Source organism: Mus pahari, chromosome 16 (genome assembly GCF_900095145.1).
Source record: "Mus pahari chromosome 16, PAHARI_EIJ_v1.1, whole genome shotgun sequence".
NCBI classification, from domain to species: Eukaryota; Metazoa; Chordata; class Mammalia; order Rodentia; family Muridae; genus Mus; species Mus pahari.
This window is the reverse complement of record NC_034605.1, coordinates 59546144-59573211: the sequence shown is the minus strand read 5'-3', so window position 1 is coordinate 59573211 and position 27068 is coordinate 59546144. Positions and strand designations below refer to the sequence as shown.

The following is a 27068-nucleotide window of genomic DNA, read 5'->3' as shown; positions in this document are numbered from 1 at the left end:
ATTCCTCATGGGTCCTTTCACCCAGTGCAACCAACCTCACGTTTTATCTGATGTACGAGGGAGTCATTTTGAAAACAGCAGCTCCACCCACCGCACTTGAGCCCCATCAGCCTAGGCTGGATTTTCTGTGCTGGCCACAGCTGTATTTTCTGAAATCACTTCCAGTCCGTCTCTGTCTTTTTTCATTTCACTAAACGCAGGTACAAATTCCATGCAGATTTCCTGTATTGCTGTCGATAACTTTGGACATATATCCCTGTTGATAAAGTGTTTGAATTAGAGTCAAGAATTACACTTGGCAAGAAAAAAAAAAAACAAAAAAACAACCTGTTGGTTTTATTGATGCTCAGATTTCGTTCTCTGCTGAAGAATCACCAAACATAATTTCTCTGCTAAGAAATGACAGCTTTGCTTAGTTAAAATTTTAGTGCATGACGGAAGTGTTTTATCAATTATGAAGTAAAATATATCATCAGATATTAAGAACTGCCCCGTAAATTAAAAACTAGATCAGTGTTCTCTAACCCAGCGAGAGCACCTATGAGTTAGCCCTGACTGTCTGCCTGGCACTCTCATAGACAAAAGAAGTTTCTTGTTCCACTCACAATCCATGGTGGGACCAAGACTGGCACCTGGGTGGCGCCCAAGCATGTCCCTAAACCTATGAATCTCTGTAGACACAGGACAGTACAGTCACAGGAGTGCTGCCAAGTTATTCAACAACATGGCCAATTATCTACTCACAACTCAGATTCAGGGAACTGTCTGGAACCGTTGCTCTGCCTAGTGAGCTGTGTCAAGTGGGACTGGCTGGAACTCTGAGACCCTAATTAGGCCTCACCCAGGCCATGAGGGTTGTGTTATCTGAGGCTGTAAATCTGCACCCCCTTTCATGAGGTTCAGGCAGAGCAGGGAGCAGGCCCTGGAGCTCTCATGAAACCAGTTATTAATAAATGGGAGATCGAGCCCAGGACTTTGCCTCCAGCATGGTGATTCTCTCCTTCTAAGAGGATGCAGAGTTGAAATCAACTGGTACTGAGATTGTCCCTTACGTATCCCCGAACTCTGTTTGCACAGGGAGTTGGCTGACCAGGGAACAAACAGGGGCAGAGAGACAAGGGCTCGTGTTCAGTGGCCAGACCCCACCCACTCAAACACTTCACGTTCAGCAGTGAGGCCCCGCCCATGTAGACCTAGAGAAATCACCACCCACCCCTGCTGTGGCTAATCTGTTGATTTCAAATCCACCTTTTAGAAATAAAGGGGGAAGTTTAAAATATTAGATTTAAGGTCAAATTAGCCTGGGTTGAAGACCAGACCTTGTCATAAACAGTTACTTTGCATAACTGGTTGTAAGCTAGGAACATCTTGAGTCTCAGGCCCCTATACTCAAAAACAAGGGTGTAACAGTTCCCATCTGAAGGAAATGATGGAAGGGTTGGAGATGATTTGAGAGTTCTCTTTAGGTTTCATATACCAGAAGCTTGGTCCTTGGTGTGACAGTGCTGAGAGGAGATGGTCTAGTGCAACTGAATTAGGTCATAAGGGCATCACCCTCAGAAAGGACTAAATTGGTTTTGATCAGGAATAGTGAGCAAGGGTGAGTTATGACTAAAGCTAGGCTGCCCCCTCTGCCCCCTGCCCTCTGGCCTTCTGTCATACCATGAGGCCTCGACATCTCCCACCTGATGCCATCCTCCATGCTGTGATGTAGCCAGAAATACCTCACTAGAGGCAGAACATACAACTGAATCCCCCAACCTTAAACTTACAACCACTAAATCTGTACGCTAAATAAAATTCATTTCTTTGTAAGTATCCAGCTTCAAGCCTTTTGCTATGGTACCTGAAAATAGATTAATACAAAGTTAAACAATATAATGACTATTAAGCTCAAGGGCTCAAGGCCTGACATAGAAAAATGTTCAGTGAATACTATTTTTATCACCATTGTAGTTATGATTGTATAAATGTGTGAATTGATATTAAAATATCAAATTGATGCCATTTGTGGCAGTACACTACTACATAGAGAGAAAATTAAGCAGTTCTCATCTAATCTAAGAGATTAATAATCAAATTGCACAACCACACAAAAGCCTGGCTTGGTTTCCATTACTCCTCCATGTCTGCCTTTTAGTCAAGATGTAAAGACAGTGTTCACCAGACCCTGAGTAACAAAAGATTGTTATACTTAGAAGTTGTTCTGGGATGATGAATCACCAAGAAAATCATGAGCATGTCCTGGGAGGACACAGAAGAACACTCCATTCATTGATCACTCGACAGAAGCCCACGGAACACTGATCCCTAAGGTGACACATTCTTAGGGGAAGACAGACAGGAGGTTCTTTCCGGATTACAAAGGGGAAATCCTAAGTATACACAAGCAAAACTATGCACACTGACAGTTATGAACTGTGAGTGCTGTCTTGTAGTTACTTTTCTATAACTGTGAAGAAGCACTAGGACCAAGGCAACTTACAGAAGAAAGAGCTTACTGAGGTTTACAGTTTCTGAGGGTGAGATTCCACGACCTTCATGGTGGGAGCACAGTAGAGAGCAGCGGGCATGACACCAAGGCAGTAGCTGAGAGCTCACATCTTATCCACAATAACTGACAATTGCATGAGCTGCTAAAACCCCAAAGCCTGTCTCTAGTGACATACCTCCTCCAACAAGGACACACCTCCTAATCCTTCCCTAAAAGTTCCACCAACTCAGGATCAAGTATTAAAACATATCCATCTCTGGGGGGCCATTCTCATTCAAGCCACCACAGTTGGCAAGTGAGTGGACCACTGAGTAAGACCCACAGGAGATCAAGACATCTCTAGGACGGGGGAACCATGGAAGACTTGAAGGTAGACAGGAAAGCGGATCTTGAAGGCTGATTAGGACTAAACCAGAACAAAACATGATAGAACTTCTTTGACAACAGCCATAGGTTATGCCTGGGGGCAACAGGTACAGAGCTTGCCTAGAGGCAAGGGTTCAAGAAGGCTAGTACTACAAACAACCCAAGAGTGTTTCCTAGGTGCGGGTCCACTTTGCCTTTACTGTCAGTTCAGGACCCAGCTCCCAGTTGAGTGAACGAGAAATGCTGCTTACTTATGTGAGATGGCCTCTTTGTGACACTGAAAACACACCCAAGTGTCTAGTGGTAATTTAGGGCCTTTGGGACTGTGGCCATGACAACTTAACCTGATTGAAGACCCTGTCACTTAATCCCACCCTCTAGACTCACTGCCATGGAGTGACAAATCTCAGCACCCTGTTCATCTCCAAAGACCAGCCTCAGCCTCCTGCCCGAACACCTGCACTTAGTAAACAGCTCAGTGCCTACTCTGGAACAAGTGAAATGTCATCTGTTTTTGTCCCTACACCTCTGAGACTGCGGCACAGGCTGTTTCGTGAGTGATAGTCTCCATCAGAAAACCATTTCTGAGAAGTCAATAATGAGGCACGAGTACAGTCTTCACAGATGTGTACGCATGAGTGCAGATAATTCTAATTGACTTAAAAAGCTGATAATTTAGGAGACAAGCATTAAGTTTTGCTCCCACTAGAAAACAGGGATAGAGTAAGCCACTTACCTGAATGGGTGAGATGTCTGCAGAAGGAAATGGCCATCAGAGATAACCATCTCCCTGCTGCCTGGTAGAATTCCAGAATGTTTAGGGGAAGCTGCATGGTAGGACCCTTAGCTCTGGAAATAACCAAGAAGTATCCCAGAGCTGAATGGGTTGAGAAGGGCAGAAGTGAAGGGGTGGGGGCGGGGTTGCACTCTAGTGAAGCACATGTAGACCGGCATAGGATTGGAACCTCCTAACCATGAACAACAACCAAAAATGTCTCACAGATATACAGATAATCAGGAGATGAAAAAGTTTAATGTTAGTACTATTTTAAAAATGGGGGCATTGGGGGCTTATAGACATAGGAAATTAAGAGCCTCAGGTTATAGCCAGTAATTTCCTTGAACTAAGTTCCAACCCATCTTCCCTACTGCTTCAATTTTCTTAAGCCATCTCTACAAATGGCAGTATGAACTGCTGCCTGGCAAGCTCATCAACTCAGATCCATGGCCTTTGTGGATTAAGGAGGCTGTTGTTGCTGTAACTTTCCAATTTGATGTGCTTCTACGGTCAAAAATAAATTCTGTGGAGAAATAGATTGAGACATTTGCTTATCACATCTGGGAAGCAAGCAACCCTGAACCTTGTTCACGCATGTGCTCCTTCCAGATGTGACACCATGCCTAGGAAGACTTACATCTGCCCTCACATCACAGTGGAACCAGGTCTACAGAGGGCTTTGGCTTGGCCGTTATTTGTTACATTGCCAATAGTAGCCACGGCCTCGTTTCCTCTCCCTTTACTTCTTTCCCTCCTGTCAGTTGTTGCTTTCCTTGCCAGTCAGCATGATTTTCTATCCCTTCCCTCCATCCCAAACAATGCCAGTGATATAAGGACTTGGCACCCCTTCTTCTGATCCTCAGAGGGAGAAGGGAAGAAATTGCCTCTCACCCCCTATGAGGACAGAGCCCATGTTCTTGAGTAAAAGTGACATCTAAGGGAGATTCTCTGGATGGAAAAGTAACACGACTGAAATCTACAGCTCAATCAGAGGCCACGCTTGGCAGGATGGTGGGACAGCAGTCTGACCCAGGGAAGATGCAGGAAGCTTCTTCAGGAAAGGCAGAATGAGAACATGGCCATGATTAGCTTCATATGCCAGCACTGGGGTAAATGTCAGTGCAGCCTCAACATTCTTGTGTTTCAATATTGTCAGCTTTAAAATGACCATCGTTGGTCCAACATCAGATGATAAGGAACAAGTGAAAACCATGTCTGTAAAATGCACATCACAGGGCCTGATTCACAGTGAGTTCTCAGTAAATGTGTGTGTCTCTGGTTTTCACTGTTTTATGAGGAGGAACTAAGATCAGGAGAGGTTAATGTCCAAGTCAACCAGGAGAGACTTCAAGTGTGCGATGGACTGGAAATAGCCCAAGCTTGGAGTGAGATGGTGGCTGAAACCTGAATGCTCTCCCCAGCCAGGGAGCCACATGGGATGACCCAGCCTTAGTTTCCCCAAGTGAAACATGGACAGGAAACAGAAACACTAGAACATGAGTGCATATATGATGTCTCCAGTTTGGGGGGTGGTGGATTACTATGAAGGCTTTGTGTAACGGTGTAACTATGTTCCCAGCTTGGAGGGTTACTGTGAAGACCCTGTGCAATAATGTAACTAGCATGCTGTCTACAGTAGAGCCTCAAGAAACAGCTATAGGAACTGTCTGGTGCTGTTCAGATTTCACGTTGCCTGATGCCCATGCTTACAGGATCTATTACATCACTTCTGGGCTCTCCATGCCAAACGCACTCAGTAAACATCCTCCGTAGAATAAACTGAAAGTGAAGAGGTAAAAGAACGACCTAAACAGCCCTGGGGAGGGCCACAGAGATGCCACAGTGGACTCAGGAACAGCTTTAAAGCCATGTCCACCTTCAACACCAGCTGAGCAAAGGGTCCCACTGAGCACCCGGAGGCATCATCTCTCTGAGATCACAAAGCTGAGAGTGGGCTGCTCAGGGTTGCATAGCTAGAAAAGCTATAGACCTTGAATCAGGATGGGCCTTCCTGGAATCTGCACACTTGACCACAGTCCTTGTGCAGACAGCATTCTGCAAGGGCACACGTGGATGGACGCAAAGCAACTTGATTCTAATGGGATTCCAGAGCATGTGAAGCACAAGGCACTAACTAGGTTTGAGAAAGACAGAGGGGGAGATGGGGGGAGGGAGGGAGAGAGGGAGGGAGGGAGAGAGGGAGGGAGGTGAGAGGTGAGAAATGGCATTAGGAACATCCATGATGATCTGAAAGAACTCACCCATCGCAGCATCACCAACACCCTGCTCAGGAACTGGTGGATATCCCACCCCCAACCCACTGCTACCCACCGCTGAACCACACTCCACTTCCTAGCCCCAGAGCTGATGTCTGTGCTCCTAGTTCAAGGCCAGGACTCCTTTCTTTTTCCGCAGTGTTGAGTACAACGCCCAGTGAGAGGCGTCTCTGGAGAAAGGCTTGTTGACTGAATAAATGAGCAAACAAGCCAACAAGCAGAAGCAGGGAACCATGGGCCTTTCCATCTCTCTCTTTCACTTCCATGACTCAAGAGTGTGACCAAGAAACTTCTTTCCACACTGGGAGGGAAGAGCATTGCTGCCACTGAGCCCAGTGCTGTACACGGTCCAATAGGAGGCAGCGCTGCAGAACGATTCTAAGTCACATCAGCGGGCCACGCTGAGGACAGAGCTTAGTGGCTGCTACCAGGTCTGTCTTCTCTGTTTCCAGAACAGATGATTGTGACCAAATGATGGTGACGAGGAAGAAGAAAATCTCTCCAAGTCCCATTGGACATTATTAAAGTAGGGACTTCAGTGGCTATCTGTATAAAAGTATTCTCCCCACTAACACTGAACTCATCAATCCTTCTCCAGCTGCCTCACTTTTCAGCTCACTACAGTATGCATAGCCACATCTTTACTGTGTGGATGAACCGTAGGATCTGAGAGAACAATCCATCCGTAAGGGATGTGGAAGTTACACGGCGACACGGTAACTGCTTCCCTTCCCTGCAACACATGGGACTTTTAGTTGGGAAGGAGTAGGGTGTGGAGAAAGGGAGAAGAGGGAGGCTGCTTTATGACCTCTAGCAGCAAATATGTAAGTGTCAGATGAACAGACTCCATGCGGCTCCTGCCTGCTCCACCAGGGAACAGCTAGCTTATTGGCTCCACTTTCAGGGGAGAGTATAGAGGAGGGTGCCTAACATACCTGCTTTGTCCCATACCACTGGGACAAAGACAGAGGTCAGAAATAAGGACAGGAGGACCAAGAAGGAACAAAGGAAATGAGGTGGGGAAGGGGAAAGAGCCACTGGCTTGTTTTATTGCACTTTCTTGTAACACTAGGTCCTGTTTCCAGAACTTTCTAAGTACCCACTCATGACTAGCTTGAGAGAGAACACTTTAGAGGACACAGCTAAGAGTGGAAAGGACCACGATCAACTCTGGCATCTGGCAAGGCCCAGAGCCCAGTCAGCCTCGCCATAGGCCCTCTGTTACCTGCTCACCACCAGGGAAGCCTTGTGGCTTGTTAAGCCTGCCTTTTATCAGGCCCACGAGAGTCAATATCCCAGGAAACACCACACACACACACACACACACACACACACACACACACACACATTTAATAGGTAGTTAAGGGACTCTGATAGCCCTACAACTATTATTTTTAGACATTCCTTTGTGGGTGAATATAAACAGGGAAAATAATGAGGGGAAGGATTTCCCTTTGACATATGAAAGAAAAGTAGTCCACAGACTAAAACCAAAGCAAGGGTCAAGCTTTAGCCAATATGCCCGGGTCCTTGCGAGCCAGCCGCACAGTCTCAGCACTGCAGACACACCTGAGAGATTTTAGCAGAAACTCGCTTTAGATATAAAGTATACACTGATCATGGATGTGGTGCAGGTGGGCTGCCAGCATAATTGGCTTGGGATGGATCTGAGAGCTAGAACCACGGTGACGGTGGTCTTTCGTGACCTCGGGGTCCTACTTCCCAAGCTGGTGAATCCTAGTCTCCTGCCCAGTGTGAAGAGCTTGACCTCAGTGCCACACCCTACATCCCCCTGCAGTCTACCTACTCTTAGCTGCCTCCACTACCCACTCGCTGAAGAGACCGTGTAGCTGGATTTCATTTCTCTCACAAAGCTTCATGTAAACCCACCTCAACTCCAGCTCCTTTCAGACTCATGGTTCCGTAGGATGGGAACCACAACCCTGGGCAAGTCAAGACTATCCCATCCCTTCCTAAAAGCAAGCCGTGCTCGGGCCCAGAATGGCTTGGAGGCAGGGGCGGCTCAGGCAAAGCTTAGGACTTTGTATCTTTTGACAATTCCATCCTCTGTAAACTGGATGACAAAGGAAGTCTGCCTGGGACAACAGTTTTCTGAGTCCATCCTGTTTTAGCTGTGGGCTTTTCTTCCTGGTCCCTCTCTGACCTTTGAAGCTGCTCCCCCACCCCAAGCTCTTTGTCTTATGTTCCTTGCATAGATTCTCTCACAGTGCCCTAAAGGTGAACTTCACTTCTTACTCTCACCCTCCTTGGATCAGGGATGACACTTTACTATGCTTTAGGATAGCAGGAGAAAGTTCTTCGATACACACTGAACTGTATGTCATTGAGCTGTCTTCCAAGGCCTGCCATGAATACAGAAAAGTGCCCAAACAGGTGAGCATCAATTTGGCTTCCGCTATTAGCTGCTGACAAATTACTGGGAGCAGAGTATAAAGCCCGTCTTCAGCTACATAACAGATCTGAAGCTGGGCTGCTTCACTGTGGGGAAATAAATACGCCTGTGAAAATCAGCGAAGGTTTAATCAAGGGGAGACAGGGCCCCAGAAGAGCCCCCTTCTTTTAGTGGAGACCACTGTCTTCCTCCTGAGTGAGCAAGAGAGAATGGAGATGTGTGGATCCCACTTGTTCTCTCTCAGAACCCTGCTGCGATCTTAGGAACCATGGGGTAGGTTCTCTCCACAAGCTACTGCTGTGACCACAGTGAGAGCCTCCCAAAGCAGCAACAGTGTGGAGAGTCACAGCGGGGGGTCATGTGGTCCTCCTCCATGCTCTCATGAGCTTAAGTCCCTCCTGTTCAGACTGAGTCTCCAGGGCACAGCCATTTCAGCATCCCTCCGAGGTGGGATCCAGGTCAGGACTCTGGGAACCCCAGCAACGTCTGCATCTTATCACTTGTCACCCTTAGCTTGAAGAAAAGGACCTGGGTTACCATAGCACTTGCTGGCTCAGGGGCTCCTCCCTTAATCCAAGAGAGCCTTTTGGAAGGGAAGACCACGACAGTCGCTATGAATCTAATAAATAGTACAAGAACACCTCGCTGCAGCTAATAGTGAGGTGGCGGTATCACGGGGATCAAATGAGCATTGCCGGTGTCCTTATACTGTAAATTCCTGAAGATGGAGAGCGTGCTGCCATCTGCGCAGAGAGTTTTCAATATTTCTATTTAAATAGAAATAGAAATTCTCATGATGGAAGGCCTTATATTTCTCAGTCACTGTATGTGTTCCCTCAATACCCAGCGAGGCCAACGAGAGGGAAATGGGTGCGTATTGCTTAGGCTGAGCAGGGGAAGAGCTTGCCAGTGGTGCCCAGTTGTCTCTAGCTTGTGGGAATCCTCAGCAGGGACAAAGGACAGGCCTGCCAAAGGCAAGCAATCCCTTCCTTCTGCCATGGAGGAAAATGAACGAGGGCCTCGAATGCCCTCAGGTTTAAACTTTAGTCCCATGACTTTTTTTTTTTAAGCTTAAATACTGCTTATTATAAGTTTCTTCTAGCCAGAACCCAGGGTCAGCTAAACAGATGGCAGGGTAGCGACAACTGTCCACGGAAACAGATGATTTGGCTATGGCAACTGGAGCCAATGCTCTAGGTCATTCGGGATTTAAAAAAAAAAAAAGTCTACAAAAATGTCCCTTTGCACATGTGGGCAGAGTGCAGGAGAGCCCTGACAGGACGGTCACCATCACGGTCCATTCACCTCCTCCTCACTCTGGCTTGTTTGCAGAATGAGTTTACACAGTAGAAGAGAGGTGGCCATGCAGCCCCAGTTACAGGGAACTTCCTGCTAGAACTCTCAGCAGAGCCCCTCAGCAGAGCCCCAGATACCCGAGAGACAAAAACCTCAGGGACCCTAGTCCCACAGCTGTACCAACTGGGGATAAAATGCCTGCTAGAAGTTCAATTGTGACTTAGCTGTTAGAACTGACAGGTCCAAGCGAAGGAGGTTGTGCTGAGAAAGGTGACTGATGTCCCCAAAGGAGGACCCTGCATGGAGGCATACTGTACCAGGGTTCCAGCCCAAGAGCACTCAGTGGGCCCAGGCCCACAGCAGGATCCAGTATGGAAGCGCTGTTCAGTTCCTCCAACGTTTCTGGAGATGCTGCAAGCAGTTTCCTCAGCTGCAAAGGAACATAATCCTCAACTTAATCCCCCAAGGCAGTCTGAGAAACTGTTTTGCCTGGGAGAATATTGAGGTTAAGTAGCTTGTCCACGGGCACCCAGCTCACAAATGATAAAATACAACTCAAACCTGAAATTCTTACTCCCAACCCCTATTAGTGACTTATGTGCTCCTCTGTGCTGCTTTCTGAAGAGCCCTGAGCAGAGATGTCTCTCCGATCAGATGACCAGCCTGGATTGGAGACAAACATTTACCCCAAAGCTGAGCACTCCAAAGTCTGAGACTTCTCCAGGCCCTCTGGTTGAAGCAGCAATTCAGCCACTGGGCATCTCTGGGTCAGAAATCCTGCCTGCTCGCTCGCCCCCACTCCAGCCCGCTGTGCTTGCCAGGCTCCCAGGCTCCCAGGCTCCTCTCGGGTTGTGTACTGCTCAAGTGCTATGACGCCATTTTCCTGTTTGCATTTTGTTTTGTTTTTGTTTTTGTTTTTACAGTTCGTTGCTCACCCTAACTGTCAGCAGCAATTGCTTACCATGTGGTATGAAAATCTCTCAGGCTTACGGCAACAGTCTATCGCTGTGAAATTCCTGGCTGTCTTTGGAGTCTCCATAGGCCTCCCCCTTCTCGCCATAGCCTATTGGATTGCTCCGTGCAGCAAGGTACAGACTGCTTAAGGTGCATGTCATTTGCACTTACTGCTTCTTTCTTAGCATTTCCTTCAGGTCAGCAGAAGAGCTCTTCTGTGTTGTTCAAGCATTTCATAGAGCTGGAACTGGGTGAAGAGCTAGCCTGACACACTGGAAAGCCTCTGGCTTTAAGGCCTGCACCACAAAGAAAGATGAAAAGAAAGGAAGGGAGGGAGGCAGGAGGGATGGAGGGGGGAGGGAGGGGAGTAACATTCTGGTATACCAAACAAGAATAGAAGATCCACAAAAAGGGAAAAGCCCCGAGATCTGTTTTTAATTACTCATTTTTAAAGAGACAGGGAGGGGGCAGAGGAGTGATAAGACAGGACGTTTTAAATACATGAGGTGCCTCTGAATGAATAAATAACAGAATAGAGAATAAAGGTGCCTTCCCTCCACAGGGTGCTGAGTATGTCCTCCAAGCTCATAGAACACTATTTAGCATCCTGGTTTAGAAATAGACATTGTTCCCCGAGAGCTTTCTCTTTGTTACATCTTCTTCTTGGGATAGCTCTCTTTACTCCTCATTACACTGTAACGTCTGTGCTTCAGGAAGCAGTTCAGGAGCTAGAAAGAACAGGAGGGCTGAGAGTCGAGCACATCTCACACTAGACCCTGCAGACTCCTCACAACATCCTTCCTCCCTAGCCTCAGAGAAGAAGTTCCCGTCCACATTAAATAGACAAGGAGGAGAAAAAGGGGAGGGGAGAAACATCCAGAAGGATGGGACTGAGTGTTTGCCTAAGACAGCAGAAAGGCAGGAGTGACCAGGGAAGCAGACCCTATAGGCACTCTAGCACCCATGATGCTGTGGGTCCCACCTTCCTCACAGCCCACATCAGGACCAGAAAGCACCTGCACTCCAGCTCCAGGAAGAGTTGGCGCCCAAAAGACCAAACCAGGAAGAAGCCTTGAAACATGTTCCACGGGTTTAAGATTGTCTTAAAGGCTCCTAAACTAAGTTTATCTAGTGACAGGTTTGAAAGGAATTAAGCTTAGGAGACCCAGCACTCGCTGGAGAAGAACATGCCTCCAGGGCTACCGGCTGTGCAGGGATGGGACAGCTAGATCAGCTAGTGCAGTTGCTACAGTGTGGCCAATGAGTTGACACTCCTGTCAAGTCCCCAGGTGGGACACTCAGGCCAAGGTGATGGGTCCAAATATTCAGACTGCTGCCACAGCCACCAAAGCAGCCAGGCAAGGAACTCAGCTTAGGTAAGCAGTCCCAGAGAGGGCCAGGCTCCCCCACAAATAGTGAACCCCCGAGACAGAGCTGTGTGTTTGCTGTATCTGGCCTTGATGTCTATTGAGAGTTCAGCTCCTATGGCAGCCGCATGTCATGGACTTCTAAGTCAAATTTCTCCAGATAATATATATGTAAGCAAGGCCTCTTTCTTTCTTTCTTCCTTCCTTTCTTTCTTTCTTTGTTTCATCTTTGTTTCTTCCCTTCCTTCCTTCCTTCCTTCCTTTCCTTCCTTCCTTTCTTTTCTTTCTTTCTTTTTTTTTTTTTATGAGTTTAAAATCTCACAAACAAAGTAATTAGACTCCAGCTAGATTGTTGCTGATTATAGGTTTCAGGTACATATAATAAGGCTGTGTCTCCAGGCTGCAACCAAATAGTCTGTAGTAGAATTGAATGTTCCCACCATAATACACACACACACACACACACACACACACACACACACACACACACACACGAAGGGAACATCTGCCTTTACTCTCTCTGGGCCTCAAAGCACACTCTAGGGAGTTCAGTCATTAACAACATGATGAAGGAATGGCTACTAGCCAGCCATACCCCACATTGCCCACACTCCCCACACACCCCACATTGCCCACACACCCCACATTGCCCACANTCCCCACACACCCCACACACCCCACACTTCCCACACACCCCACATTGCCCACATTCCCCACACCCCCACTCCCCCCACTCCCCACACACCCCACACACCCCACATTGCCCACATTCCCCACACTCCCCACATTCCCCACACTCCCCACACTCCCCACACTCCCCACACTCCCCACACACCCCACACTCACCACACTCCCCACACTCCCCAAACTCCCCAGCCCCCTCTTCCTACCCCGACAAAGCTGCCTGTGAGCTTCCAGAGCCAGGCCCAGGCCCAGACAACACCAGCACGTGGAGCATCTCTGGCTGCCAGGCCATCATCTGCCCAGGTACCTTGGGAAAGATCCTACTTCTTCTTAAAGTTGTGGTAGGGCTGAGAAGATAATATATACATGCTCAGCCCTGCCTCCAAAAGAGATGTGTTTATAGGGAGGGCATTTTGGGATTTCCAGACCCAGTGAGTTCAGAAAGACAACATAGAGATATAGAGGTCAGACTTACATTAACCTCCTGGAATGTTATGGAAGAAATTATTACAGGATGATTTAGCCTTTGACTAGGGGGCTTTCTTCCCTCTGTTCAAAAACTTGATTGACATTTGGTGCTCCAAAACTGTTCAGTAAGACCAAAGTAACAGAGCACTTGAGGTAAACAAGGCTGGCCATTACGCCACTTGTCTCTTCGGCACATTTATTAGACTCCCAACTCTCTGAGCAACCGGGGAGCACGGAGAGTAGTGACTGACGGGCCTGAGTCTGTCACGTGGGAGGACTCTCAGTGGTGCCACTGTTACAAGGCAAGAGTCCCTCATTAAAACGCTTGTCAAGCTTGCTTTGAGGCAGCTAAGGGACAGATAAAAGAGTCGAGATATTTTAGTCTTTCCTTTTACCACTTAGGGGGAAAAAAATCCTTTTTCAAGTTTGGCAGAGACGTTGCTGGGAATTACAGAGAGGTCAAATCTTTCCTGTGACACAGCCAACCTCTGAGGCGCCCCCCTCCCCCATGCACAGAGTACCATGGCCTCCCGGGAGGAGGGCAGTGCAGAGCAATCTGATAGGCTGATCTTCTAGTGAGGTCACTGCCTTGATAGCTATCTCTGTAGTCTCGTGAGGAATCCAGTGCCAGTCCAGGGATTCCACGTTCCAATGACATCATCACATGCCCAGATAAGATATTAGACCACCATGTTTATAAGCAGACTTGTAAAATGGCACTGCCAAACTTCATCAGCTGGCTCATGACGGCCAATGTGTAGTGACTGTCAGGAGGCTGTGTTCCCAACCCAATGGTGCACCTTCCTCCTTATCAGCTGCTTTCCTAACTGGGGAACGATCACTGACACTGAGAGTGTCTGACTGGCCTTCTGAGATGAACTCATCATTAACGTTTGGGGGGGGGGCGGTTCTAAGGGAGTTAAATAAAGAGATTGCACAGCTAGGTATAGCAATAGAAGTTCGGCTCACTGCGTTGTCGTTTGAAGAGCATTAGCAAGTAGCAGGTGTGTGCAGATTAGGGTGAGTGCAGATGTGGGCTTGGGACCGGCTTTTCAGAATCAAGGGAAAATAACAAAGATTTTTGTTCCTCATTCCTCACTGCCATCGCCAACATGGACATGGCCCGGAGGCCAGTGTGAAGCCAGTGAGTTCTTTAAAATGGGAGCATTGGGTTAAAACAAGTCTTAGCATCTTTATCCTCTCAGCAAGGGCTCCTGTGCCCAAGGGCCTTTGTGGCTGATTAGCCAGTTGATTAGCCGGCTTTTGGCTTTTATGCTCTGCTAGGTTGTGTGCCTGCTAAAATCTCAGGCAGGGTCTCTCCAGCAGGGAGGACCAAGTAGACGCCAGCATCTTGGCTCTGTCAAGGAGATGCACAGTCTAGTTAAAAGCGTGATGGGAGAAGCTGGGAGAAGCTGCTTCCTTATCGTTAACCTTCACTCTCCAGCTACTGCCAGAATCAGTACCAGCGTGTGGTCTACTAATCTACCCTGCCACACAGCTCCTGTGCCACACAGCTCCTGCTGGAACTATCTGTATCCAACTGTCTGTAGACACTCCCCTCCCCATCCCAAACGAGCCTCTGCTTCCCTGGCCTCCACTATGGAGAACAGGGTTTCAGCAGCTTTGAAGGATTCCCCCAGTCCACGCAGTCCAGGCACCAATCAGAAGGGAACTGAGGGTCCAAAAGGCTCATCTCCCTGCATCTGTTTCTACCAGAAAGCAAGCCTAGGCCACCGGAAATCACAATGCAACTTTCTAATCTCGGTAATGGAAGGGGCACGTGTGTCTGCTCACCAGGGCTCCTCTTACATCTCTGCCACCAAGTCCCTAGGGGCAGTCCAGCGGCAGGCACCTGCTGGGACAGGACTGGGTCATGCCAGAGGCTGGTCACTCTGCTGCTATGCACAGTCTGAGTCCTGCACTGTTAATCCTCTGTTAATAGGTTTTCAGCATCATTTTTAATCTGTCTCTCTCCCCACTAGGAAATGAGCAGCCCTTAAGGGAAGGCCCCTCGCTTGACAGCTCTTTTCTCTGTCTCCTCTAGTTCCACATAGCCGGCACTCCCAACAGGCTCATGGCATGCACAAAGATCCCGAGTGGGTCCTTCATGAACCCTTGCATACATACCTGCCAAGAGTCAGCCAAGGGGCTGGAGAGATGGCGCAGTGGTAAGAGAGCTTGTTGCTATTATAGAGAATTAGGGTTCGGTTCCCAGGATTCGCACGGCAGCTCCAGATCCAGGGGACCCGACACTCTCTTTTGACCTCTGAGGGTACCAGGCACACATGGGTCACAGACATAAATGGAGGCAGGAACTCCACAAAGGAAATAAATCTAAAGAAAAGTCTTCAAAGAATCCGTCAAGTCTCTCAGGTTTCCCACTAGGGAATCCTCAACCATCAGTCCCGTAGACAACTCCCTACAGAGCCGGTGCTGTTGGCTGGATGTTACATCAGTCTTACATTAACCACAGGCAGGTATCTATTTTTTCATTCCCATTTTGCAGAACAAACAGAGACACTAGTCAATCAACCATCTGTGGCATTGTGACTGATACTGAGTGTCTATAGGTCAAGAGATTTGCCCCTGGTTACTGCAATAGCATCTGTGCACCTACACACAGCTCCAGTTCAGCCACATGCCAACTTTCCTAGAAAAGAGAAATGAAGCCTAGCACGGGCCAGACACTGCCTGTTCCCTTTCCCCTTAGGAAACCCTGTCTTGTAATAACCAGCATCACCTAGTACTTCTTTAGCCCCTGAACAAAGGGTGGCTTCACACTGTAATATGAGAATGCCCTGATTTCAGACTCCAAAAATAATCCACTGTCATAAAAGGAAGACACCTGAGCCCTAGGTTAGGCGTCTTCTATTTGGATTTTGTTGCTCTTAATTTGTTTTAAATGTGTTGTATGTCTATGAGGATGTATGCCACTTGGGTGAAGGTACCCTTAGGAGCCTGCAGAGGGCGCTGTCTCCCCTGGAGCTGGTTACAGGTTATTTGTAAGTTACCCGATCTGGGTGCTAAGAACCAAGCTTAGGTCCTGTGCAACAGCAGCAAGAGCCCTAAGCCTCCGAACCATCTCTCCAGCCCTTGATTTTGCTGTAAGATGAATCTACTCCCTGGGCTAGCCTGGAACTCCCTATAGAGCCCAGACTGCTCTCAAATTCCTGGTGTTCTTGCCTCATCCTCCCAAGTACCAGAACAGGCTCAAGGCGACTGCCGCACCCTCACTCACGGGTCTCGGGCCTCGGGCCTCGGTAGCGATGGAGGGGCTTCAGCACATTTCCAGGTCACAGCCCGTGCACTGTAGGCAGAGTGGACTGTGGCCTGCACCTCCCAATGCCCCAGCAGTAGTTATCAACCTAAACCTATAACCCTGACTTAGCTCTAACAATCCCAGAGCTGAGAGGCCTTACTGGTCCGTCTTTTGTCTTCTCTTTGCTCATCAGTCAGGCTTGTGGAAAGCAGTTCTTCCCTGACATCCTTTGCTGCAGAAAATATCTTTGTGGGTAAAACAGGAAATCACACGTAAATACACTCACACAGTCACACATTCATACACACACTCACACACAAACACAATCACTCACACACAAACACAATCACTCACACGTAAACATACACACTCACACATAAACATACACACTCACACACTCACTTAAATACACATTCACACTCACACATAAATATACACTCACACACATAAATACACACTCGCACATTCATACACACAATCACACACATACACACACAAACACATTTACACTTACACTCACACACAAAAACTACACATGCTCTCACATATACACACTTACACATAAACACACACAGTACTGGCAAACCTTTATAACCCCACTACTACTCTCACATACATACACACACTCAACACACACTCACACATAAACACACACAGCACTGGCAAATCTTTATAACCCCAATATTTGAGGCAAAAGATTGCCCTGAGGTTGGGGCCAGCCTGTCTCAAAAAAAAGAGATGAAGAAGAGGAAGAAGCAGGAAAAGGAAAAAGGGTGGGAGGAGGGGGGAGAGGAGGATAAAAGGAGGAGGAAGAAAAGAAGGAGAAGTGGGAGGAGGATGAGAAGGAGGAGGAACGGGAGGAGGAGGAGGAGCCTCTGAAATGACCGGCTCTCATCTGCCAGTGCCTTACCCATAGGGATGCTTTCAAATGGAAGACGGCCCACCAATCCCTAATCTCACCTTCCCGCCCTATTGCCTACATCGAGTGAAAATGGAGACCAGGGTAGCTTCCAGATCAGTGCAGGGCCTTGTGAGTGACTTCTTGTGGCATCCTGCAGTAAACACACCCGCTTTTAAGAACTCATCTTCTGCTAGAAGATGGTATGCTGAAAGAGGGGCTCCTACAGCCAGCATAGGCGAGAGGCAGGTGCCTGGCTCCGGCGGGGAGATGGAGACTCCTTTCCTCCGCACGTGGCTTGTCAGTGGGAAACCCCACCTACAGTCCACAGGGAGATGACCGGTGAGCCTTTAAGAGCTGTGTCTTTCTCAAAGTGTCTCCGTCTTTCTTTGATGGACCTTCTGCAAGGCACAGATCTGGTAGCCATGTCTGCTCCTCAACACCTCTCCCATAATTCACCATCTTCCCTTGCTGCTTATGAAAACACAGACAGAGACAAGACACTGTGTGATGGCTACTTAGGAACAATTTGATGAATCCTAATCCTTGGATGTCCAAGGTCAGATGGTTGGAAAAATAAGTCTCTTAAGATGGTAATACCCATAGCTAAAATGTTGAAAATTTCAAACTAGGTATCTGATGTGGAACAAACCAAAGCACAGCACCGCATGGTGTGATTCCCACACAGCTTGGTCCTACTGAATTTATGTGAGATGCTCTGTCCTTCATTCTATATTATCAAATTAGCATATGTCCCTGCTGTCAAAAAATACCACAAGGTCAATAAAGGCAGATATTTATATATATAACCTATATATATAAATATATATATATATATATATATATATATATATATATATATAGTAACATATATCATTAAAGTATATAGACATGTTACTTGGTAGGTGTTTGTGGACCTATGGTTGTCAGACTAACATCTCTCTACCCCTCTGGAGTTGTTCTTAGTGTATCTCACAGTAACACACATGTGCACAACAGTGACTTTGAACATGGTCATGGACTCCTAACGACTGGCTGGGTCATGAATGTTTTAAAGAGATAAAAACCAGCTGCCTATTAAAATTCCAATAAATGTGTCCCATGACATCCAAATAATTATAAATCATGTTATCCTGACAATGAGAACAGGGGGTGGTTACTTAATAAAACACATCAGAAGAATATCATCAAAGTATCTGATGTGCAAGCATTGTTTGAATACAGCAGTAATCCAGGGAGCCTTGCCTTAGAGAAGTCCCTGTGGCTGACATTCAGTCAGGCCAATACCGAGTCTCCCAGGTGACATTTCCCTCTGGGACTCCTAAGTGAGATAACAGGTGAATGTCAGTTAATCAGCCATTGGTCCTAACTGAATCCATCCTGGAGAAGGAGCTGGGCTGCTGAAGAGATTCTCTTCCTTTTCAGTATGCCTGGGAGTAAGGGTCAGACTTGGTGAGGGTGACAAAGGTGGCCTAGCAAAGACCCCTGGGATCTCATCACCACAGTAAACTTTAGCTGGCATGTCATTAGACAGAGAAGACTAACAGGCCACAAGGAGAAAACAGTGCATTTAAAGACAGTATCATGAGGCCTGTGTCCCGTAAACATGCTGCTATAAAATTACAAATGTCCTGGAGACGAGTGTTCCCTATGTAGCTCCAGCTAGCCTTCAAATGGTGACTCTACTGCCTTACCCTAGACGTTTTTCAAGGAAGGGGAAAAAAAGTCTCATATGACTGCAAAGCAAATAATCCCTGTGTTGAAAATGAATCAAAAAGGAAAATGCAAAGATATAAATATCAAGGCATGACAATTATGGAAGTATAGCTAACATAATATTGGGAAGCTCACAGCTCTGAGTAAATACAAGAAAAACGGAAACAGCCACTAAACCCAAGCACATGGGTAAAGCTCGCTGTGCACTTTTAAGATGTAAGTCCTGGTTAGATCTGTTTCCTCAGACTGGAAGGGTGGAAGACCATATCCATGAAGCTGAGGGTACCAAGGTCCACAGATGTAACCTGACTATGTGTCTGTGTGTGCTGTCCCTTCAGCCCCTTCCCCTGACACTTGTAAATAGAAAACTTAGAAGTCAGTAGAACATAGATTTGGTTACACAGCTGCTCATGTGTACGTGCAAGAGAAAACATCTATGTTCCTTCCAGTTTCTGTCCAAGATGGGGGAGTCTCTGGCTAGACTGTGGTTCTGTGAAACAAAGCAATGTGTTGCAGAGGACCCGCCCTGCCCGAGCTGTCATCTTAACATGTGCTGTGCACTTTGTCTCCAGCTAGGACAAACCCTGAGGAGCCCTTTCATGAAGTTTGTGGCCCATGCAGTGTCTTTTACCATCTTCTTGGGACTGCTAGTTGTGAATGCCTCCGACCGGTTTGAGGGCGTTAAGACTCTGCCCAATGAGACCTTCACAGACTACCCCAAACAGATCTTCAGAGTGAAAACCACGCAGTTCTCCTGGACGGAGATGCTCATCATGAAGTGGGTCTTAGGTAAGCCAGCTGCTCCATCTTTCCCCTCTCTCTGGCTAAGATGACATCACTAAGTACCGACCCTAGATTCCCCTTCTGGGTCTGTTCACATTCCTGGCTGATGTGATGCCCAACACGAAAGTTAGGATGCTGTACAAGAGGTGACACATGAACCCCAAGTTTGAAAGGAAATGTTTAGGGAGGGACACCTGCCAGGCACTCTTGCATACAGGTGTACTGCATATGATTATAAAGGGGTTTTGCCTGGGAAACGTGTTGATCATTTAAGAACAAGCCTATTTTAAGAACGGTAAAATTTCGTAGCTTAAAGGACACTTAAAATTCATAGCTTAAAGTATGCTTGTGTTAATCCAAATATGTGGACTTTTTATAATAAATATTACCTAAAATTTGGGTAGTGCCTTAAGTTAAGTTTCTATTGCTACGATAAAGATCTTGACCAAAAGGAACCTAGGAAGGAAGGGTTTGTTTGGCTTGCAGATGGCTTGGGTCACAGGCTACTGAGGGGACTCAGTGCAGGGACTCAGGACAGGAACCTGGAGGGGGAAACTGAAGCACAGGCAATGGAGGGGTGCTGCTTACTGGCTTGGTCCTTCTGGTTTCTGCTGCTCTGTTTCTGTCAGGCAGGACCACCTGCCCAGAGGTGGCTCTGCCCACAGTGGGCTGGAACCTTCCTCATCAATCATTAGTTAATGGAATCTCCCACAGACTTGCCCACAGTCCAGTCTAATGGAAGCATTTTCTCAATTGAGAGCCTCTCTTCCCAGATGACTCTAGCTTATGTCAAGTTAAAACACACACACACACACACACACACACACACACACACACACACACACCGACATAGAGAGTACTATGTTGGAAGTCCTGGTTCTGCCTCCTAGTCCCATACTTCCAGAAATAAGACTCAGTCTCAAGTTATATTTACAAATACCTTGGCCATATAGCTAGGCCCTTCTCTGACTAGACCGTAACTGAAGGTAACCCACTTATTTCAACCTACATGTTGCCACGTGGCTGATTACCTGCGCTCAGATGCCCTGTGCCCATGTGTCCGTCTCCTCATCTTTCTGGGCTCCTCTCCTGGCCTTCTTCTCTCCCAGAATTCGTTCTCTTCCCGATGTCTCTATTTCCTGCCATGCCACAGGCCAGAGGCTTTTTAATTGACAGGGGAGGCATCCACACAATACACAAGATGATCTCTCTATAGTAACATGTGTTATTTGTTTAAATTACTGTGCTAAATGGTTGTGGATTCCTATCTGTGCTGACGTTTCGTGCTTCCAAGGCTTGCCACGATTGCCTAGGAAATGGGTCCCCATGCCTCCCGTATATGAATGGAAATGGCTAAAGTAGCAGAAAAATGCTACTGGTTTCTTTTTTCTAATACTGAAAACTGCAAATCAGTTGACAGGAGAAAAATTGAAAACTTGCCAAAGCTATCATCAGGGATATAATAAATAAACAAAACGCTAATAAGCTGTAAACTTTATACAGCAAAGATCTGGATGTAATGGGGATATTTCTAGTGAAATAAAAGTTTTAAAAGAACTGAATTACTGTGCAGTAATGAGAGTTGGTCAATTAATTAAATTAGTTTAACAGTATTCACCCAGATTTTGATCTCCTGACAAATATTTAATATTTGTATAATTATTATATTTACAAGTATTAAGTCAAAAAAGTAATCAGGATCAAAGTGTTTGTGCCCCATCAAACAGCAAAATCATGAACAGATATGTAAAAAGATTACATAACACATAGTCTGTACTGATATGTAGCCCTAGAAAGTTACAAGAGATAAACCACCAGCGAGCAGCATGGCTGCCCACCCTGGGGACACCTGGATAAACGGGTCCCACATTGTACCACAAAGTGAGCAAGTGGAGATCGTGAGAATGTGTTGACCTGGGGCAGTCAGGACAGCATGCCCTGCTTCGAAGGGGCATGTGATCAACTGGCAAACCTGTGGCCAAAGAATTGTTTACTCAAGTCATCGACACTAAAGTTGAATAGGGAAGACACGGAAGCCTGGTATGAGTTAGGTCTATGGCCTTTGGCAGTTCAGAACCTACCCCAGGCCTCTCTTGGACAGCCCCTTGGTTTAACAACATCAAACACTTTACAACACGAGGCTCCTTCAAACATTCACAATCTGCGTTTATGAGTAAATAATAAAGTGTTAACAGTACAAGTCTCTCACTCACCCCACTTTCCTACCTGCACCCCAGACTTCAGTGAGTACAGAATCCCTTGCTTTAAACAAATACAGTTACTTTAAGCTAAGTCTCCTAGGCCTTGACATTTTCCTGAGGCCTCTATGGCTCCCCCTAGGTGTCAGAGCCTTAACACAATAGGGCAGCTGTGTCTCCAGATGGCAGCTCTCAATACTTAGACAACTTGATGTGTGCCCATCAGAGCAGAGCCAAGTTTTCAGGACTTAACCATCTGAAGTGCTGGACGCTGGAGAAGACAAGACCCACTCACGGTGGCCTCTTTCTTGCCTTGCTCAATACTGGGGGGGGGGGGGAGCCTTCCCTCTCTTACTAAAGGGGAGGAACTTGCAAAATGTTTATTACAGATAATTTTAAAAAATACAAAACTCAAGAGAGGAACAGAATGAACCCATGTGTCTGTCCCTCATCTTGAATAATCAGGGATCCATGGCCAATCTGGCCCCTTCCCCTTTTCCTTCACCCCGTGTTATTTTGAAACAAGGTCTGGAATCATGAAACTTTCATCTGTTAAAAAACAAACACACCTTAATCCCAGCACTCTGGAGGCAGAGGCAGGTAGATCTCTGGGAGTTCAAGGCCAGCCTGGTCTACACCATGAGCGGCAGGCTAGTCAGGGCTATGTCGAGCACTGCCTTACAGTAAAGGCTGTTTTCTCCTCTTGTCTTTTTGGTCCCGCTCGCTCAGGGCTTTGTTGGCCATGCCTGTGAATTTTAATCCCGGTAACTTTTTTTCATTTCAGATATACTTTTCACTTCATGAAATTTATATTCTTTTCATATTTCTCAATTCTTTTTATATCTTTATATCTCTCATTTCCTTCCTCAGTGTGCCTGCATTTCCCTGTAAATCCTTGAATATATTGTCTATATTTATGGTGACTTTTAAATTCTGTCACTTTTGTATAATTCCCCCCCCCCCATTAGTCTTTCTCCTAGCAATTGACATCTACCAACATCGATTGATGAGTCCTTCTCAAACTGTGTTGTTGACCATCTGGGTTTGCTGTCTGAGCCATTTCTCTTGCTATAACAGAAAACCTAAGGCTGAGTAACCCCTAAAGCAAACAGGATTGTCTTGCTCTTGGCTGTGGAGGGGGATGCCTAAGATGGGGCAGCTGTGTCTGACAAGGACCGCATGGTGGAGTGTGGGGGACAAAGCCAAGTGTGTGGTTTCTGATCCCTGACCTTGCTTCAAAATAACACAGGGGGGAAGAAAAGGGAAACTGGGCAAGGCTGACCACAAATCCTTAATGTGGGAAGGCGACTCCAGAGGCAACTTCACCTCATGACACCCCGGCCACCAATCCTTAACAGGACCAAGAAGCCACTGGTGTGAGGAAAACACTAATCCACACCCATGACCCAGTCGGCCCCTGATGGCCCCCAACCTCCCAACACTGGCACATCGAGCCTTCGTTCTGGTAGGGACAGCCCACCATCAAACCACAGCATGGCCTTCTTTCTAAAGACTGGCCTTATGCACACTGGGAATTACGCTTCTGCGTATCACATGAGTCATTTCTCAGATTTTGTTAGAAGGCCTCTGGAGAGCTTTACCACAAGGACTATGCAGCAGCTGCTGCTTTTCCCATGACTGCTTATTACCATGCTGTAGAACTCACTTCAGGGGTCTTTACTAGAGGCCTCGGGTGTCAACAACACCTTTCAGTTCTGGGTGGTCACAGCTCAAACGTCTCCTGACCTGGGTGAGCTTTCTGGCTGTCGTGTGTGGAATTCAGCCATGGACCCGACATAAACATCCTTGGTTCCTTCTGCATGTCTGTGCTTGTGCGTTTGTTCTCAGGCTTGAGCAGCACCCTTCCCGCAGAGGCCTGTCAGAGCACATCCTATCACCCCTCTCTGCAGCCAGGGACCCTGCTCTGCTCTGGACTCCCTCTGAGCACTGCAGGTGAGCCACAGGCTTCCCAGAGAAGATGCCATCCTTCCCATTGGCGTAGGGGGCCATGCTCCAGTGACGCCTCTTTCGAATGTCTGCAAGTGGTTCTTCATGTGATTTAATTTCTGGAAGCAGAAATCAGGACGCATTCTCTAAAACGGACACAGAAACCTTTATCAGAACTAAAGAGGCCAGGCCATGGTAGCACATACACTTGCAATCTTGGCAGCTGAGGCAGCAAAATCACCAAGGTAAAGTCATCTTGGGCTACAGAGGAAGAGCCTGATCGGGGGTGAGAGAGGGAGAGAGGGAGAGAGAGAGAGAGAGAGAGAGAGAGAGAGAGAGAGAGAGAGAGAGAGAGATGGGCAGACAGACAGAGAGGGATGTAAAAGGAAATAATTCCTCTGTGTCTTCCTACATCTAATCAGTGATGACCCTTCTGTAACAGGCAAGTAGACCCCTCTCGCCTCCAGTCTCCANTTGCAATCTTGGCAGCTGAGGCAGCAAAATCACCAAGGTAAAGTCATCTTGGGCTACAGAGGAAGAGCCTGATCGGGGGTGAGAGAGGGAGAGAGAGAGAGAGAGAGAGAGAGAGAGAGAGAGAGAGAGAGAGAGAGAGAGAGAGAGATGGGCAGACAGACTGGGGGGGTTGTAAAAGGAAATAATTCCTCTGTGTCTTCCTACATCTAATCAGTGATGACCCTTCTGTAACAGGCAAGTAGACCCCTCTCGCCTCCAGTCTCCAGATCCCAGCAGGACAGCCGAGCAGCCAGAGAGCATCCTCACGCCCACGGTGGCAGTCTGAAAGCGTTTTAGGCAGAAGGGGTGGCACACCCTGAGCCTAGAATTGGTAGCAAGCTGGACATGTTCCAAACCAGTGTTTCTGAGATCTTCACCCTCAGCGAGAACAGTGATAGAGGGTAGGTAGAGGCTTTGTAGGCTGTAACAGAAGTGGCGTCACAAGGCTTCAGTGTGTTCAAGAGCGCTGGGCGAAGAATGGATGGCTGTGGGACAGGGGCAGAGGCAGGGTGCCAGTCCCAACGTCGCTATAGTAAGTTGGACATCAAATGGTTAGTGAGAACAGGTAGCAGAGGGTCACCCCTTGAAGATGAATTATATGTGAGATGTGAGGAAGAGAGAATTGTTGGGGACGGTGACTTATAAAGTGGTCGAAAAGGAAGTCATTCACTAGGATGGGAAACACAGGGGTGGAGGGAGGCATTTTGGAGGAGAAGAAGAGAGATACATGAAGACTCCAGTTTGAAATATATATTATAGATATTTTTTCCAAAGGGCAAAGATTTCTACCATGTGGAGAGAACCAGAGTACATCAGACTCTTGAGAGAAAAGTTCAAGTAGTAAGTAAGTGTGTGCACATGAACTTTGGAGGAGAAACAGGGGTGGGGTCAGAAACAAATTTGAGCGTGTCAGTATATTTAAGCAAATTACCCCATCACTCTCATAAACTAAGGATCCAGCTACAGGGCACAGCAAGGCTAACCTTTGGGAATGTGAGAATTATCTAGCAAAGGAAGACCCAGAGAGTGGCGGGTCATGAGCCAGAGGAAGGAGCTGGGGGTGCTGCCAACAGAGCACAGAAGGCTGAGCCCTGAGGTTTGGCCTAAGTAGGTGATAGGAATGGGATCTGCTGTCTATGTCCAGGACCTGGCCTTTCCAGGGGCATGGGTACTCTATTATTCGCTGTAACAGGGGTCAAGGTCATATTGAGGGCATGAAGCAAAGGGTGTGGCTGACACACTGACTGGAGGTGCATTGACAGTCTTGGCTGGCATTTTCTGTTTCATCCCCCTTTCTCAATAGATACATCTAAATGTTAAGCATTTTATCAAGGATTAGGTACTTCGCCAGGTACCAGGAAAACAACAGCAAATATGACTCGTGTGATCCTGCCCTAAATACCTGCTGGAGCTCTTTAGTGATTGCAGAAGTAATGACTTTGAAAGATCTGAGCACACTGTCTACAAACGGTTCTTTGTGCTCTCACGCCCTGAGATTCAGCATCTAAGCCGCTCAAACAAGGAAGAGCATGAAGCAGCCTCATCCCCTGCTGATGTTCTTGGACATCTGCTCCCTGTCACAGCTAAGAAGGCTTTTAACCAGTGGCCAACACAGATGTGCAAATCTCCTGTCCAGTGACACACCAGATGCGCAGCTGTAGTATCTGGGCCAGCTGGTTATAAAACGACAGAAGCTGTCACTCCCTCCTTCCCAAATGCAGCTCGAGAGGTAAAAAGGACCTTGGGACCCTGGGGTCTTGAGCAAGCCCAGCCTGCTCCTTTCAGGGATGAAGGTCTTGCCACTGAGAAGGGTCATGTTCAGAGCTCCTGCTTCTGCCCTTCCCCTTCCTGGGACTCAACACAGGCGTGGTAGTGATCCGGCTAACCATAATCACCTTTTGTTTTTGTCTCAAAACTTGCATAGCTACCCATCTCCCTCCCAGTGACAGCTAGTGCCATTACACCAGCCTAGGATGTCCTCAACTCTTCAATCCCCTTCTCTGGTTTCTCTACCTCACTCACTCACTGTGTCAGCTCCTCCTCTGTTCTCCTTGAAGGCTTCTGCCCCAAGCCCCTCCCCGAGCTGTTCCTCCTGCAGGGATCTATGGGGATCTTGCTCATCTGCGTCCATTTCTGTTCAGGTCTTGGTGTGGGAAAGATCCTGAAAAATGGATTCTAGGGCCTCGTGTACACTAGGCAAGCAGTCTACCACAGACTTAGACCCCCGCAACCCCCAGACTCTCAAAGGTCTTCTTCAGCTGAGGCCTTTATAAACCAACCTACTCCAAACCCTGAGTCCCCTTCCTCCTGGTCCCTACCCTTTCTCCCTAACACGGAGCACCGGCCAGACTGTATGCCTGACTGAGAGTCTCTGCAGCCTCGCAAACGGGTGGCTGACTCACCCTCCCCACAGGGGCCATCCGGTCTCCTCAAGGATTTCATTCAGTGGTCACATGTCATAGCAGTACTCTGGGTTCCCTACCTCCTCCCGGGTATAGTATCCCTCCCCAACACGGGCTGTGGGACAGTCAAAGTCAGAAGGGCATCCTCTGTCACTCTGAATGTTTTACCAAGCTATCACAAAATGCAAGAAAGTTCCTGCAGGGGGAATCAAAGCCACAAGAACTAAGAAGACTGCATCAGAGAGAGAGAGAGAGA

General features: G+C 47.4%; 1 protein-coding gene across 2 annotated transcripts in view; it reads left to right on the top strand.

Moving 5' to 3' along the window:
- Positions 1–27068, top strand: part of Trpc7 (transient receptor potential cation channel subfamily C member 7) — a 119708-nt gene that overhangs the window by 53386 nt on the left and 39254 nt on the right. For both annotated transcript variants that reach the window (XM_021215357.2, XM_021215356.2), the window contains exons 4-5: positions 10547–10711; positions 19542–19758. In XM_021215357.2, the coding sequence (XP_021071016.2) occupies positions 10547–10711; positions 19542–19758 (382 nt within the window). The remainder of the gene's footprint in view (positions 1–10546; positions 10712–19541; positions 19759–27068) is intronic.